General features: G+C 39.7%; 1 protein-coding gene across 3 annotated transcripts; it reads right to left on the reverse strand.

Moving 5' to 3' along the window:
• Window positions 1-3,832: 3,832 nt before the first annotated feature.
• Window positions 3,833-8,489, reverse strand: LOC146371846 (ubiquitin carboxyl-terminal hydrolase 12-like). 3 transcript variants are annotated; one of them, XM_084954406.1, is made up of 17 exons: window positions 8,385-8,489; window positions 7,971-8,026; window positions 7,545-7,644; window positions 7,352-7,435; window positions 7,180-7,235; window positions 6,926-7,075; window positions 6,641-6,778; window positions 6,452-6,517; window positions 6,223-6,354; window positions 6,007-6,130; window positions 5,766-5,917; window positions 5,561-5,660; window positions 5,352-5,428; window positions 5,066-5,174; window positions 4,909-4,966; window positions 4,575-4,732; window positions 3,833-4,498 (listed from the first exon to the last, which is right to left on the reverse strand). In XM_084954406.1, the coding sequence occupies exons 1-17, from the start codon at window positions 8,409-8,411 to the stop codon at window positions 4,478-4,480; spliced, it is 1,608 nt and encodes a 535-aa protein (XP_084810532.1). In that variant the 5' UTR covers window positions 8,412-8,489; the 3' UTR covers window positions 3,833-4,477. The 3 variants fall into 3 exon arrangements, with proteins under 3 accessions (XP_084810532.1, XP_084810531.1, XP_084810530.1); XM_084954405.1 differs by having other exon boundaries at window positions 3,833-4,495; window positions 6,641-6,781; XM_084954404.1 differs by having other exon boundaries at window positions 6,641-6,781.
• Window positions 8,490-15,963: the final 7,474 nt, after the last annotated feature.

Consider the following 15,963-nt stretch of genomic DNA (forward strand, 5'->3'; position numbering starts at 1 on the left):
GGTAAAAAAAAACAAAACACTTGAGGTGCTTAGTGAGATTTATTGCACTATATTAATGCCAATATATGTACATTTACCTTCTCACAAATTGTCCAAAGTTGCACACAGGGGTTAATGGGTAAAGATAGTGACGATTTGTAAAAAGCAAAATAACCCCCCTCCAAAAAAATGCATTTTAAATGTGGGCGTGCAGGTAGATTAACAATTACAGAAACATAAAACATCATTTTGTTAGTTACCAGTATTATAAATTAGAGGAGCGGTAGCATTAGCCTTACATTGGGTGGTGGCTTAAAAAATGTTTTAAGCACTGTATGTGACTGAAGACCAAATTACAAAGACTTCTTTATTTCCCCTTCCTTTCTATGCTTACCTCTCACATCCCTTATCTCTTATATCCCTTATATTTGTTTAGTTAACATTGGCTTCCCTTGCTCGTTGTCTGGGGTCAAACAAAAACTGCTACTAACAATTGCAAATTTAATCCTTGGAGTTCCTTTCGGTGTTCTTCGGAGGGGATTTTGAATATCTCTCTTTAATCCATTCATGAATCAGTAAATGTTGTCAACAGCCAGAAGTCAGTACAGCATGTTTTAAACAATAAAACACCACATAAATCTGGATGTTAATAACACAAATGGGCTGGCCAAGTATAAAGGTGAGGTTTCCAAAGTTATCGAGCTGTCAGCATAGCCGATCTTTAAATAAGGTTCCACTTTGCTTTGAAACAAACAGAAGATTTGAGTTAAGTTTTTCATTGTGATCGGTCTGCAGGACAAAAACCTTTGATCTCTGATATCAGCCATAGCTCTTTTTAAAAAGCTGCTCATTAGCAGCAGATGTGGACATTTTAGCCAAGTGCCTCTTTTTTTTTTTCTCTACATGAACTTGACAAGTTCACTTTAATCAGAAACTGAGACTCAGTCTACCTGTACTGAACTCTTTCAGTGTGACAACCCCATATAACTTGCTACTCAATTTCCCAGAAAGCCGATCTACTACGAATACGTACAAACATACATTCCTCCTAATCTTGCTCCATCTTTCTTTCTCCACTGTCTCTTGCATTTTACTTGCCTTACATATCACATATCGGGCAGAGGAGAGCAACTCTATCCGCCCATTTAACTTCATCGCACACACTCTGGCTGTCACAATCCTCTTTGGCTCTTGAAAAAAAAAGGTGGAAGATGGGGAGGCCGTTGGAAAAGGGAGCCTGTTTTCTTCATCAGCCTTAACCTTGAGAAAGAGATTAGGGGAAGTCTAGGTCATCAAATCTCAAGAGCTTCTGGTTCACCTCAGACAAACTTTGCTTTTGTCTGCCAGAAAGGGAGCAGTGTTTAAAGCCTCAAACAAGGACCATTATTATCACAATCTGAAACTTTTCCATCTAAGATTTACTGGCAGACGGAAGTGCTTTTTGGATTTGCCTTCTTTATACAAACTTGTGAGTTGCAAATGCTATAACATGCCCGCACAGCTAAATGAAAAAGCCACAAACTGTAACCAATTCAAAAACTGAAATACTGATAAGTTAAAAAAAAAAAAAAATTCCCCTTCCCCACAATTTCCTTACTTACGTCTACTGGTGTTTAGCCATGCCGACATACTTTTATTTGTACAACTTTCTGAAACATCTTTAAGATATGTGCCATCATCTGAATGCAATAAATCCATTCAATTATGCAATTCAGGGTTGTGGAGGGAATTAACCATATCCCAGCTGTCATCAGGCAGAAGGTGGAGCACACCCTGAACATATCACAAGTCTACTGCAGGACTAACACAGAACAAAAGATAACCATTCATACTTATTGACATTTTAAAATCATAGGTTAATTTAACATTCATGTCTTTGGACTCCAGGACAAAGACAGAGTACACAGTGAGAACATCTAAACTGCACTCAGAACAGACCATGCCTGGATTTTTTTTTAACCCAGGACCTTCACACTGTGAGGTGATGGTGCCAACCACCACATCCCCTAATGTCCCTAATGTCATCGTCTTCAAAAACATTGATATTAAGTATTCTACCATTTTCCTCAACTCCATTTCATGCAAAATATACTGACTGTAGTAAGAAGCGCATCTGTGATAAACTCCAAGTTGTTTTTGGACATTAATGACAACATAATTGGTGATTTTACACTTATGGAAATGATGTATTATGGAATGGGTGTCCTTCTGAATATCCACACACTCAACATCAGCAAATATATTTTGACTTAAATCAACAGCAAGCTTTTCCTGGAAGTTTTCCAACGCTTGGCGGAGGTGTGTTGGTGGCCAGGGAAGGAACGTGCCCTCCGGTTGTTGCAAGTGGCTGCCATCAGTCTCTCCAGAAGACCATCACAGCAACTTTCATGGGGCAAATGGGGCTGGAGGACCAGTCCTCTGCCTAAACCAGGTGGCTGCAGCCTGGCCCCACACTTTGAAAGGCTGGATTGCTGAAAATGGTAGTGCTAGAGAAATTTGTGGGGGGGGGGGGGGGGGGGGGCTACCGGCCAGGACAGTGAAGTGAGTCTGCTATCACTAGCCGGTGAACCTCGAAACTGCCATCACCCTGGCCAAAGACCAGCTGGCGACCTGTCCGGGTCAGTCATGGATATTCACAAATACCCCATAGTACTGGTGGAAATGAAAGATCGGGGGGAAATGCATAGAGTAACGGCTGCGGTTAGCTGACGGCTAGCATACCCCTTAAATCTCAAAACTGATTGGTTGGGGTTTAGTAGCTCAATAGGGCAGTATGCAGGGCTGCACACACAGCCAATAGGGACACATGGCGTTTGGGCCGCGTTCAGCTTGCCGGTTCCAGCAATTCGCTACACAGAAGATAATGGCACTATGCAATTTTCGCCCTTTGATCAAATGATGAGAGCTGATAGTCAAATAATGCGCCCTGACATAGCACTGACATTTCCACATTTTGTAACGACAGACCATGTTGAGCGTGTCGTGACACTTGTACAATGGAAGAACACATCTACTTGTTGGACGCAGAAGAGCCACTGAGAAATGATTTTTTTAGGTGGCTCGTTACAACTCGATGGCTGGTCACCTGGAATAAGATAAGACTCTGGACCCAAAAATTGACCGATTTTACTGGCCAAGAATCTGTTTGGATGTGCGCTGATGGTGTGCGTCCAGTGGTGTCAGCTGGTGAACCAGCTGGCCATTCCAAAAGTGCCTTTATGCCCTTACTGCCCTTAATGGAGGTACCACTTGAGCACATTGGCATGGACCTCATCTGACCATTTTACCGACGAGAAAAAGTAAATCTTTCGTTCAGCTGTTGTTAACTGATCTTGACTTTGTTAATTAAACGTTGTAAACCTGCTTTCAGTGTGTCCTGTACATGAGTTCTTTCAGTAAACCACAGCACGGTGTGTTTTTTGAGCTGATGAAGTTCAGCCAAAACAGGAAACATGCAGCAGGAGACAGTAACTTGTTAAAATGTTATAAAAGGTACAATTAAAGATTTTCATGGATTTTTCAAGGATAAATGTCTAATTTGATCAAAAGTTCTATATGCCATTTCTGGAGAGAGTGCAGTGGAAATGTTGTCACTTTTGGACTTTGCTACTTGCAGCTAAACATTTGCAGCTAAATAATGTATAATGTAAGCAGAAACTGCTACTGAATGAGGGAATATTTGTCTAAAAACTTAAACTGAACTAGAAGGGTACCAGTGCTCCAGCTTACCATCTTTACCTGAGTAAATCTGTTTGTTGAACAATCTAAAGGGTTGATTCAGAAACTTCTGTGACATCAACTTAACTGAGACTCATTACAAATTTCACAAAACACAGTTGAATACTTAGTTAATTAGTTTTTATTAGTTATTTTTGTTTTTGTTGTTACGTTAATTTTAATAAAAAATAAATGAATAATATCTTTATTTTATTTTATTATTCATTTATTTGTTTATTTTTTTGTTGTTCCCAGAGAGCAAGCCAAACACCGGTCCTGACTATCTCTAGTAGTGGTGCACCGCTAGTAGACTTTGTTTTAACCTCCTAGGACCTGGAGTCCATATATGTGGACATTACATTTTGGGTTGTCTAGACCAAAATATAAAATGTTGCTATACAAAGGCCTGATATTCATGTATGAGGACATCATGCTGCCATATGTCATCATATGTGGATCTCATTTTTCACCGAAATAAAAATCAGGTGAAAAAAAAAAATCAGGTAATTCTTTGTTTTTACATTCATCAGGTCCCAATCAACCCAAAATGGCACAGAGAAATTAAAAATGCATGCCATTAAAAAGTCCAGGTCTTAGAAGGTGAACAATGTCTCTGCTGATGAGACCGGTGAATGTGGGGCGACGGTGGCAAGAAAAAACTCCCTCCTGGAGGAAGAAATCTTGGGAGGAACCAGGCTCTCTGGGAGGACCCTTCCTCCTAAGGGCAATACTTACCAGCGGTCTGAGACGACGGTTGTTCCTTCTCAGCATGATGATGGCTCTAACTTGCTTCCACATCCTGCTTTAGAATGAAGAGAAAAATGATTAACAAGGTAATAGGACATTTCAAAATTCTCTCAGCTGCTGTGTCTTCTTACGTTTCTCTTGTAAAACAGGATGTAGGCAGACTGCTGCTGTTCCTCAAAAACTGCCGATCCAGTTGTGTGGAGCACCTGTGCATCATTATAGGTGAGCCAAGGATCTGATGTAGACTGTGGACTCTCCTCAGGATGCACAGAATTACAGATGTAGTGTCCTGTGATCACATTAAGACAAATGAATCCAACTTCTAAAAGTCAACTGATTCAAGCAAACAGTGGTTTGGACTTAGTGCTTCTTAGAACATCAAAAGCTTTTGCGTGTGAGTCCTTCACTCAAAAGTAGCAAGTTCTGTTAAATCATTTTCTGTTTGTAACAAGTCAGTTGTTTTACCTGATTCTGTGCCTCCATAGTGACTAATGATGCTTACGAGACCGTAACGGCCATCACCCTGAGAAGGAACAAATCCAAAGATTGTCAGTTTCATAAAGTCTCACATCAGTGTGATAATTAAGCTGATTCTCTGAGATGTTCTGCAGTCTGTTTTTACCTGTTTGGATGACACCACCAAGTCCCTCTGCAGCCTGACGGGGTCATTCACCTTCTGAAGCTTGTGGGTTTTTGTAAAGCCAAACCTCTTCAGGTGAAAGATGAGAACTCTGGCAGAAAAGAAAAAAAAAACAACCCAAGGTACAAAATAAGAAGAATGAGTGTCAAACACAAACCGAAGATGGGAGAAAATGACTGCTCAAGTGTTGTCTTAAAAACTCTGATGTTTAGTGCGCCACAGTTTGGAAATCAGGTCAGTCGATCAATTCTGATGTGACCTTACTCACCTTGGCAGTGTATCAAAAGACTGCTTCACTTCTGAGGTCGTCCCTCCACAGTCACAGGTAAATTCTATTTTTTGTTCCTAAACAACAGCACAGAGAAAACAGGCTTTATGTTAGAAAAAAAAAAATCACAACATATGCACACAAACACAAACAAAAAAGGTGTGTTAAGATCAGTGATACTACATCTCTACTGGAATTTGTGATCTTACCTTCAAGTATGTCCCTAACATGTCCTCAACAGACCCCTCTGGAACCAGGTCAAGAGACAAGCTTGTGAATTCCTCTTGGTGTGATGACTGGTGACCGCAGCTACACATTTAAGGAGTAACGTAGTTAAAGTACCGATCAGGTAGGTGGAAAAGAGGTATATGAAAATGTTGCAATCAGCCCTGTGTTTCTGAAAGACTGGCTTACCTCTTGCATGTCCTCATGTTTTCCATTTTGAAAACATGATGGTCTTCTACTGGGCAGGTATAAGTTTGGCCCAGGAGAGCTGCTTTCCTCTGCAGGTGAGGTGAGAGGCTTTTGACCTCATCGAGGAACAAGGTTAGGAATTCATGAGCGTCCTGAAAGAACAACACAGAGGAGATTTAGAACATAAACATAAACATTAGAAGGTAAAGCAAAAAACAAAATGTCCAAATAGCTGACGCACTTTCTGTGCACTGCCTTGGTATTCAGGAACCTGTTTGCTGAATGCCTTCTTAAAAGATATTAGGCGGCGTTTTTTAAGGTCATAATCTCTTGATTCATGACAGTCCCTGATGTTCATGAACCTTCTGTAAAAAGGAAAGGGTAAACAGACATTTCTGGTGTTAGATATCTTTGTTCTTCAGGTTTTTGAAGAAAGTAGAAGGTTGACGTAGCGCACCTTAAGAGCCGAGCTTCTGGGACTGCTCTCCACAAAGTCTCCTGACGTCTGACGTCTCTAATGAACTCCTCATTGTTGAGGAGGCTCTGCAGGCAGGAGTTCATGTAGCAGCTGTTTCCAGTGTTTGGAAACCTGACACACATACACAAAGTTTACACTATCAGTGTAAAATAACTCATTTCCACTTTGACAAAGAGAGCTTTGGTCCTCGTGCACCACGTGTACTCACCCGAAGTGGTCCACAGTCTGAACTTTATTTTGCATTTTTTTTCCATCCTTCATATTTTTCACTACACTATTGCAAAAAGGTAAAAACACAAACACACAATTAGGAAAGATGTCAAGAAGCTAAGCAGTGTATGTGCATGTATGCATGAGCTTTGAAGTTTAAACATTTGGGAGGACGTTTTTCTCTTACATGTCAAACACCTGCTCCCATACATCCTCTTGTGCCAGAAGCTCCATAATCAAAGTGTTCCAACTCAGGTCTGATGACTCACTATTTTCAGTGGTGTTTTTAACCTGGTTGGAACTTTCACCACATTCCTTATGGGTGCTGCTGGATGCAGAAAGAAGAAAGGAGTCAGGGATGCATAGCAAGCACAACAAGACAACAAACAAACATTATCTCTCTGGAGAACAGCATTCAACCATCTAATGCTTATTTTGATCAGCAATCGGCCAAAATATTAAAAGCACTTACCTGGGATTGTCTGTAGTTTTGACCTGTACTGGGTCCTCTGAACTGTTCGGTGGAGGCTTGACGTCCAGTTCTCGGCCTTTTGTTTCTAGGCAGTCTTTTTTTGGTGGTGCTGCCTCGGCAGGTGTACAGTCATGCTGCATGTTCTTTAATCTGCAAAAATATACAAATATATAGAAGATTAAGTATCAAATCTGCAACCAGAAGGATCCCAAAAGAATTTTGCTTTAAAGTGAGAAGATTAAAGTTTCCCTTACTTGTCACTCTTTTTATCAGGTTCCCCTGTTGTTTCTGGAGCAACCTGCCTTTTTCTCTGTAGAAAGAAACCAAAAGACAGGACACAGCTGTGTGCTTCATTGCTCTTAATTGCTCCCATTTCATTGTGATGAATAAATGCTTGATGATAGTGACTCTTTCCATAAAACATACCTTCCAGAATTTGAAAATAGACCAGCGGGACTTTTTTTGTGGCTTTACAGTGGGGGTCTCTGCCTCTGTATCGCTGTCAGTTTCCTGTAGAGAACGAACAAACATAATGTTATTAAAAAAGTAAAGTCACTTCAAATTAACAAGTACATTTTAAGGAAAATATGCATTTCATATGTCTTCTGTAAAAGCAAACCGAGAAACAGCAGAAGAAGTGTCTCCATTTTCTTTTCTTCTTCTTCTTTATACCATTTTCATGGTTTGGTGTTGTGGCAGCAACAGAAGCATCCGGGACGCTGATCGAGGACAAAAGTGTAAATGTTATTTTTCAAAGTGGAAATTTTTAACAAGGAGCACATCCTGGATATTGCAAATAAAAAATAATAACTGTTATGGAATACCAAAATGAACAAAATCATGTATTTTGTACATTTACACTCTATATTTTCAACTAATCTCTGAATCGATATAAATAATAGACAAAACTACAAGTAGTAAAAACGATATAAACACACAAGGCGGAAGAAAAATAACAATAAAAGGGAAATAAAACAGCTCACACTAAACCACTGCTATAAATATCTCCGGCAACATTGGATTAAAGAGTCACACATTTCTTTACCTCTGTTGAGACGTAGAAGGAATTTCCTTCTCTGCCACGTTTTGGTTTTTTGATCTCTGTTTAGAAAGAAGAAAACCAACATCAGTAATGGCATAAAACAAACATACCAAGGGAGGCTCTACATGAAAAGTGTCCAGTTAGAAAATTTGGTATTATTTTAGATTATTTATCAATTTAGTGAGCTATCGACTCATGAAGTGGACCGATATGAATATGTTTAAATAAATTAAAAACAATTTATTCATGCCTTAATTTGAGTTTTAAAGTTTATGGTATGAAATACAAAATCCTTCATTTGGTTCAAAATTCAGTTTTTACAAAAATCATCTATGAAGCTCCATTAAAAGCTTCAAAATGCTTATTTACTGTAAGAAAATATACAGAGAAATGTGCTACAAGTCTCTTCAAACTTACCTTTCTGAGAAAAAAACGTTTGAACATCTTTGAACCTAAGTTGATGGCAGTGAAAATCTTCTGTGCTATGCAAAGGTTCAACTGAAAACAAGTTCAAAAGTTGTATATTTATAAGCTTTCAGCATAGAATGTTCATACCCTGAACATATGTCATCATAATGTATGGGGCTAATTTGCATATTTTGGAATGTATGCTCATCGGAACTGTGTGGTACTCGTCTCCAAGCAACCCCACTGTACATGGTTGAAATGTACAGCGCAATGTGCAAAAAATTGCAAAAATAAACAAGACAGGACAGTGCAATGGATATGTGCAAAATGCTGAGTATTGTGCAAAAGTAACTTGGTGTGTGTGTGTGTGCGTGTGTGTGTGTGTGTAGAGCAGGGCGATATGACCAAAAATATTTATCATGATATACATTTGAAAATTTGCGATAACGATATAACTGACGATATAATTGACGCTAGACAAAATACTTTACAACTCCACAACTTTATTAGTGCAAAAGAAACCCAATCAATGTATTTTCACTTAAACAAGCAGCTGTTTTTTATGTGCATTAAAGTTATATAAAAATGTAACATTGCAAAAACCTTGCTGACAGTTTAACCAAAAGGCATTTCCAGTGGAAATTGGCCGACATATCCTCAGCATAACCATGTATAATATCAACAAAACTTAAAAAGAGGTTATACACACACAATACGGTAATATTATGTTGACGCACAGTACGTATCACTCCGCGAGGCTCCTGCCTAATATAGCCGTAATGCTCAAACAATCCATCAAGTGGTGCGGGTTCGTAGCTTAGCAAAGTCGCACTAAAAGATTTGACAGATTTTCGAGCGCCGTGTATCACATAAAATCGTATCGAGGTCAGTAAACACAACCAGAATTCATACATAAGGCACACAGGATTATAAGGGGCACTGTCAATTTTCAGAAAAATCAAAGGATTGATTTTAAGTGTGCCGTATTTTCCAAACAACACGGTAATAACGACGGCCCGCTAGCATGCTCTACCAAAAATGTGCTTTGTTGCGTATCTGACGGACAAAAGCTAAACCAGTCCCACACCACTGAAGTTGCAACATTTTTACAAACCAAATCTGGTTCATCCGTTTCATTCAACGATCCGCTTTCGCTCTTCTCATTCTGCGTCGCTGCCATGTGCGTATGTAAACATAGGCACTGCGCATGCGCGTTTTACCCATATTCTATCGCGATATTTCATTTTCCTATCGTGGCCCAAAATTACACCGGTATTACCGTGAACGGTATGATAAAGCCCAGCCCTGTGTGTGTGTGTGTGTGTGTGTGTGTGTGTGTGTGTGTGTGTGTGTATGAGTGTGAGATACTGCAGATAAGTGCTTGGTAGCGATGTGTGAAGGTGTGTGTGTGTGTCAGTCCAGTCACTGAGTGTTCAGGAGTCTGACGGCTTGCTGGTACCTCTTTCCAGAAGGCAGCAGGGTGAAGAGTGTGTGAGGTCCTCCATAATGCTGGTGGCTTTGCGGATGGAGCGGGTGCTAAAAGTGTCCATGATGGAGGGGAGAGGGGCTCCAATGATCTTCTCAGCTGCTCTCACTATCAGTTGTAGGGTACTGCGATCTGATACGGTGCAGTTACCATACTAGACAGTGATGCAGCTGCTCAGGACGCTTTCGATAGTTCCTCTGTAGAAGGTGGTGAGAATGGATGGTGAGAGATGGGCTTTCCTCAGCTTCCGCAGGAAGTAGAGATGCTGTTGGGCCTCCTTAGTTATGGAGCTGGGGTTAAGGGACCAGTCTCCGCCAGGTGGACATCAAGGAATTTGGTGCTCTTGACGACCTCCAAAGAGGATCCATTGATGTTAAGTGGGAAGTGAGCTCTCTGTGCTCTCCTGAAGTCAACAATCATCTCTTTTGTTTTGTCCACGTTCACAGACAGGTTGTTGACCCTACATCTCTACAGATGGCCCCTAGCGCAACCCTTCAGCCTACTAGTAATTGCACCTATGGTACAAATTTGAGCAAACTAGGTGACTTCCTTCCTGTCACCGAGTTGTAACATTCACAAGATTTTCAGAAAACTTGACCTTTGACCTTGAGGTCAAGGTCACTGATATTCAAACTGATCCCAGAACTTCAGTAGATGCACCATTGGTATTAATTCAAAATCCTATGCCTCTTGTTCTGGAGTTATTGTCTTGACCAAGCTGAGTATACAATTATGAAAGAATTATTTTCCATTTTATTTCACTATCTGTAAATACGGCAAATAAACAGTATTTGTGACAATTACTAGTAAAGCGGTTAGTGAGAATCCACATCTGATTACAGTATAATACACTGCTTATTTATGTAAAATCATCATCAATAAATGTGTTCAAAACAGAAGCTACACTGGCTTTAAAAGTTTTTGTTAACTCTGACTAGGGCTGGGGCATATCATACCGTTCACAGTAATGCCGGTATAATGTTGGGCAACAATAAGAAAATGAAATATCGCGATAGAATATGGGTAAAACACACATGCACAGTACCTTTGTTTTCATACGCACATGGTGGAAAAAGCGTGCTGGCGACAGAGAATGAGAAGGGCGAAAGCGGATCGTTGAATGAAACGGATGAACCAGAATTGGTTTGTAAAAATGCTGCAACCTCAGTGGTGTGGAACTGGTTTAGCTTTTGTCCGTCAGATACACAACAAAGCACATTTTTGATAGAGCATGCTAGCGGGCCGTCGTTATTACCGTGTTTTTTGGAAAATATGGCACATTTAAAATCAATCCTTTGATTTTTCTAAAAATTGACAGTGCCCCTTATAATCCCGTGTGCCTTATGTATGAATTCTGGTTGTGTTTACTGACCTCGAAACAATTTTATGTGATACACGGCGCTCGAAAATCTGTCAAATGTTTCAGTACAACTCTGCTAAGCTACGAAGCCGCACCGCTTGATGGATTGTTGGAGCATTACGGCTATATTAGGCAGGAGCCTCGCGGAGTGATACGTACTGTGCGTCAACATAATATTACCGTATTGTGTGTGTATAACCTCTTTTTAAGTTTTGTGGATATTATACATGGTTATGCTGAGGATATGTCGGCCAATTTCCACTGGAAATGCCTTTTGGTTAAACTGTCAGCAAGGAATTTGCATTTGCAATGTTACATTTTTATATAGCTTTAATGCACATAAAAAACAGCTGCTTGTTTAAGTGAACATACATTGATTGGGTTTCTTTTGCACTAATAAAGTTGTGGAGTTGTAAAGTATTTTGTCTCGCGTCAATTATATCGTCAGTTCTATCGTTATCGCAAATCTTCAAATGTATATCGTGATAAATATTTTTGGTCCTATCGCCCTGCTCTAACTCTGACTACCTGTCTGCTCTCACCTGTTTCTTTTGCTCTCTCTGCTGTCTTCATCCTCCATCCAACTCTACAGCTATTGTTTGGGATGATATGATGAAACTGAAGGGTGGCTGGGCACCTGGAAAAAAAAGAGGTTGGATGAGGCTGCAGCTCGTGTCCCAGCCTTACTGGCATTGCCCCTCAAACCTGCTGCACCACCCCTTCCCTGCAGAAATGACTAGAAAAGAAATGACAAATGATGGGTCTCTGATGGGCAAAGACAGACAGACAGACAAAGTCCCTAGAGACACAATTTCAGTCAGTTCTATGCCCAGTTGTTGTGAATAAGGGTAAGTATGGAATTGAGTTCCTGTTTTATGTTTGAATAATTCATGCTGGTGTTACAGGGCTTAGTAAACAAAAACTAATTTTGATGAAAGAAGCCAAGTACAAGGACCTCAACAAAGCCTACAATGAGGTGTGCCTATTGGAGAAAAAATACAAAGAAAGTCAGGTTGGCTCAAAGCATTTGTACAGTACTGTATCCGAGGAAATCGATGATATTAAAGCCAAGTTCATAGAAACTTTATATAGCTTAAAGTGAAATTATCAAAGAAACCTCAGCTACTTACCTGCTTTTGACTAACAGTTCTCTGAGTTTTGCTTCAAAGAAATTTTTTTGGTTTATTTCAGCTGTTTTCAATTGATATTGACTTTGTTAGTTAAATATTGTTAACCTGCTTTCAGTGTGTCCTGTACACGAGTCCTCTTAGCAAACCATGACATAATATCTTTTTGGAGCTGATGAAGCTAAGCTAAAAATTATGGAGGACCACAAGAGCCACGCGCATCGAAATAAAGAATTCTGTGCTTAAATATTGAATTGTAGAATAAATTCTCCATTTGTAAATTCATTTTTGAATTCCAATTTAATAAATTGCATTTCAAAATCCATTTTTGATTCCTGTTCGCTCAGGGATTAACCTTTGGATTAGCTGTTGGATTAACAACTTCATTTTAAAAATACTGCAGCTATTCAAATTAGCCACACTGTGGGATGTAAGGAGCTCTCTGATTGGCCCATCTCTGAGGCCGTCTCTCCTGCATGAAGTCCAGGTGCTGGTTTTCCAGTGTGTGCATCTGTCACACCATCAATGGCTGCAGTATGGAACAGATGTGGGTGTGTCCTCATCTCCCAGAGGAGTCCAAATCATCATCAAACAGCCCTACAGACACAAAAACGTGAAAATATAAACAACCAGACTATCAGCAGTGATTTAACTACTTTAAGATCTCTGAGAAAATCATTTACAGTATATATCACTGAATTTAAGGCCTTTAAAATCACAGAGCATACAGAAAAAAGTACTAAACTGAATCAATTTCAGCTTTCGTTTTTCATGATGTATATTGTATTAATAATTAAATTTCATTATCTGTGTCTTTACCGCACATTTGCCACACAGGTGGAGATACTGTAGGTTCAGTGAATGCTTAAATTGCACTGATTAGAATATACTGGACATTCAAAGCCAAGATTCAGCGCACTGTGTTAGAAGATGGGATTTGATGAATTCATCATATATACAACCTTTGATCATCATTTATGTCCAGTTGAGAATGAATCTGTGCACTCACATATTAAATGAACTGAAATCAGTAGTGTGATCTCCAGTCTTGATATAAGGAATGAGAGAACTGACAGCTGTTATTTTAATCCGCCTGTCTCAGTTGTTTTAACTCTAAGTATCATAAAGTAATGTGGTAACATCTGGATTGACGAGTTTACTGTCAGCATTTTAATCGCTAGTTTAAATGCTGTAGGCTGCAGCCATTGCTCTAACACTGTATAAATGTAACAGGGCTCAGTGCTGGTTCTAATAGTCTGAGCTGCTTCCAGCTTTATTTGTGAAGAGCACAGCAGCTTACAAAACACATAGCGAGCTCGTACAGCTGCGAAGTAAGAATTTCATAACCTAAGATGACCTTAAAATAATGGGGCTACGTGAGGTGATGCTAGCGTTAGGCATGTTAGCACGTTACCTTCAACAGGTGGTCAGACTGAGTAAACAGGCACACAGTCAGAGGTTGCGCTCTCCGTTTCGCTGCAGGGTCCCTTCATTCTTCACATATCATGTTGAGCCGAGTGTAAATCCCGAGGCTGAACGGCCTTTGTACAAGTACACACGCTTAGCAGGGCGAAGCTATGAGCTAGAAAAATCCAGGCAGACAGCCTGTGTCTGTCCAACCAATCAGAGAGCTCCTTACATCCCATTTGAATAGCAGCAGTATTTTTAAAATGAAGTTGTTAATCCAACAGCTAATCCAAAAATTAATCCTGAGCGAACAGGAAAGGGAAATGGATTTTGAAATGCAGTTTATTAAAGTGCAATTGGAAAAAGAATTGTGAAATGAAGTTTATTACATTGGAATTCAAAAATGTTTTTTGAAATGAAGTTTTTAAAAAGCATTTTAAAAATCAGTTTATTAAATTGGAATTCAAAAATGAATTTACAAATGGAGAATTTATTCTACAATTCATTATTTTGGCTCTTGTGGTCCTCCATAAAAACAGTCATCATGTAGCAGGAAGCATGAAGTTAAAATCTTGTAAGTGGTACAATAAAGATTTCATCCTGAAGTGATATCATTGTTCCAGGATAAATGTCTTGTCTGAACAAAAGTTGCCACTAGTCAGGGAAATGCTAACCAGGTGCTGGGATGGTTCAAATCCAGCCTAGAGCAGTTCTATGTGAGATTTGCATGTTCTCCCTGTGCCTGTTTTCTCTGTGTTCTCTGGTTTCCTCCTACACTTAAAAAAGTATTTACAGGTTAGGTAACTGGTCATTCTAAATTGGATGTAGGTGTGAATGCTTGTCTGTCTCGCTGTTTTATCTCTGTGACATGTGTACTGGGCTTGCCCCATGACATCTAGGTTAGGCTACAGCTACTCTGTGGGAGAAAATGAATGGATGGTCTCGTCTAAGTCATGTACCCAGATAAATTTTGGGGTAAATAATATAATGCTACAATTTTTCTCAAATTATGGAGCCAAGAATCATAAGGCAGACCACCATGTTAAAACTGAGGCTTCAGACCACATTACATAGGTGGTCGATTTTATTATACAGTATTTAGTTCAGCCACAGTTAAACAGAGATGACAGATCACATCAGATTTTCCTCAGTCCAGCATATCACTGATTTATAAAGCTTTACTGAATGATTTCTCAGCATAAAAATATTTATTACAACATAAATGTTTATGCCACTCTGTCTAAAGATCATTTGCGCCAGACTGGATCCGGTTACAGGCTCCCCAGGTGAGAGTTCTTGTCAAAAATTTCTAAAAAGAGCTAGAATGTCACCAATACGCTCTTCTACATCTCCCTCCCTACTTTATACATAGCGGACAGATGGAACTAGGCTATCGGTTTGCTAAAGTTAGCCACGCAATTAGTTCACACACTAATTAGCTGTGAGAGGCAGAGGCACACCAGATTTCCCCAGTGTCTAAAACCCGTTTCCCAGCCTGAAAAAGAGTAAATGAGGTCCTGGCAAAGACAGCAGAAAATATCCAGAAAGAAAAACATGGCAGCTCATACAACAACATTTATCAAAGAGTGGCGTTGTTATGGGAAATGTGAATGGAAATTTTAATCCTTCTTTGTGGGAGAAACAAATATTCCACATTGCCTAATCAGGAGTAACTCAAACATCTATATCTGTTTTATATAATATCATAATATATATATCAGCAGGAGAAAAAGAAAGAAATTAGATGGTGTCTAAACTTTCCATGAACCCTCCCCCACTTTTGTTTATCACTGAATAATCTTGTAAAAATTAGACCATCTTAGGGCTTTAATTTCATGTAAATATCTCTCATCCTGCCCTCCTTGCTGCTGGGATGAACTGTGGTTTCACTTTAGGGCCAGGGGTTCTTTAAAAGGCCAAATTCCCACATGCTTCTATTTGTTTTTACTGCTAGCCAAATGTTTTACTTCACTGGAAAGAGAAAATAATGTCTGGTGAGTGTTCCTGCAATGTGTGGGCATGTGTGGAGGAACATGTGCATGAGTGTATACTGAGGGGAAACTGCACGCCTGAGAATGTGGAAGAAATACAAAACAATTAAAGCTCTGTTAAGAGAGTGCAGTGTTGGCAGGCATCTCATATCAGGTGCAGCAGAGACCCAACAATGGAATGCTCTGAGGTGGTGAGTAGATCGATGTCAGACGTCTC

Source organism: Perissodus microlepis, chromosome 15, assembly GCF_051167445.1.
Source record: "Perissodus microlepis isolate ML-2025 ecotype Zambia chromosome 15, ASM5116744v1, whole genome shotgun sequence".
In the NCBI taxonomy this organism is placed as follows: Eukaryota; Metazoa; Chordata; class Actinopteri; order Cichliformes; family Cichlidae; genus Perissodus; species Perissodus microlepis.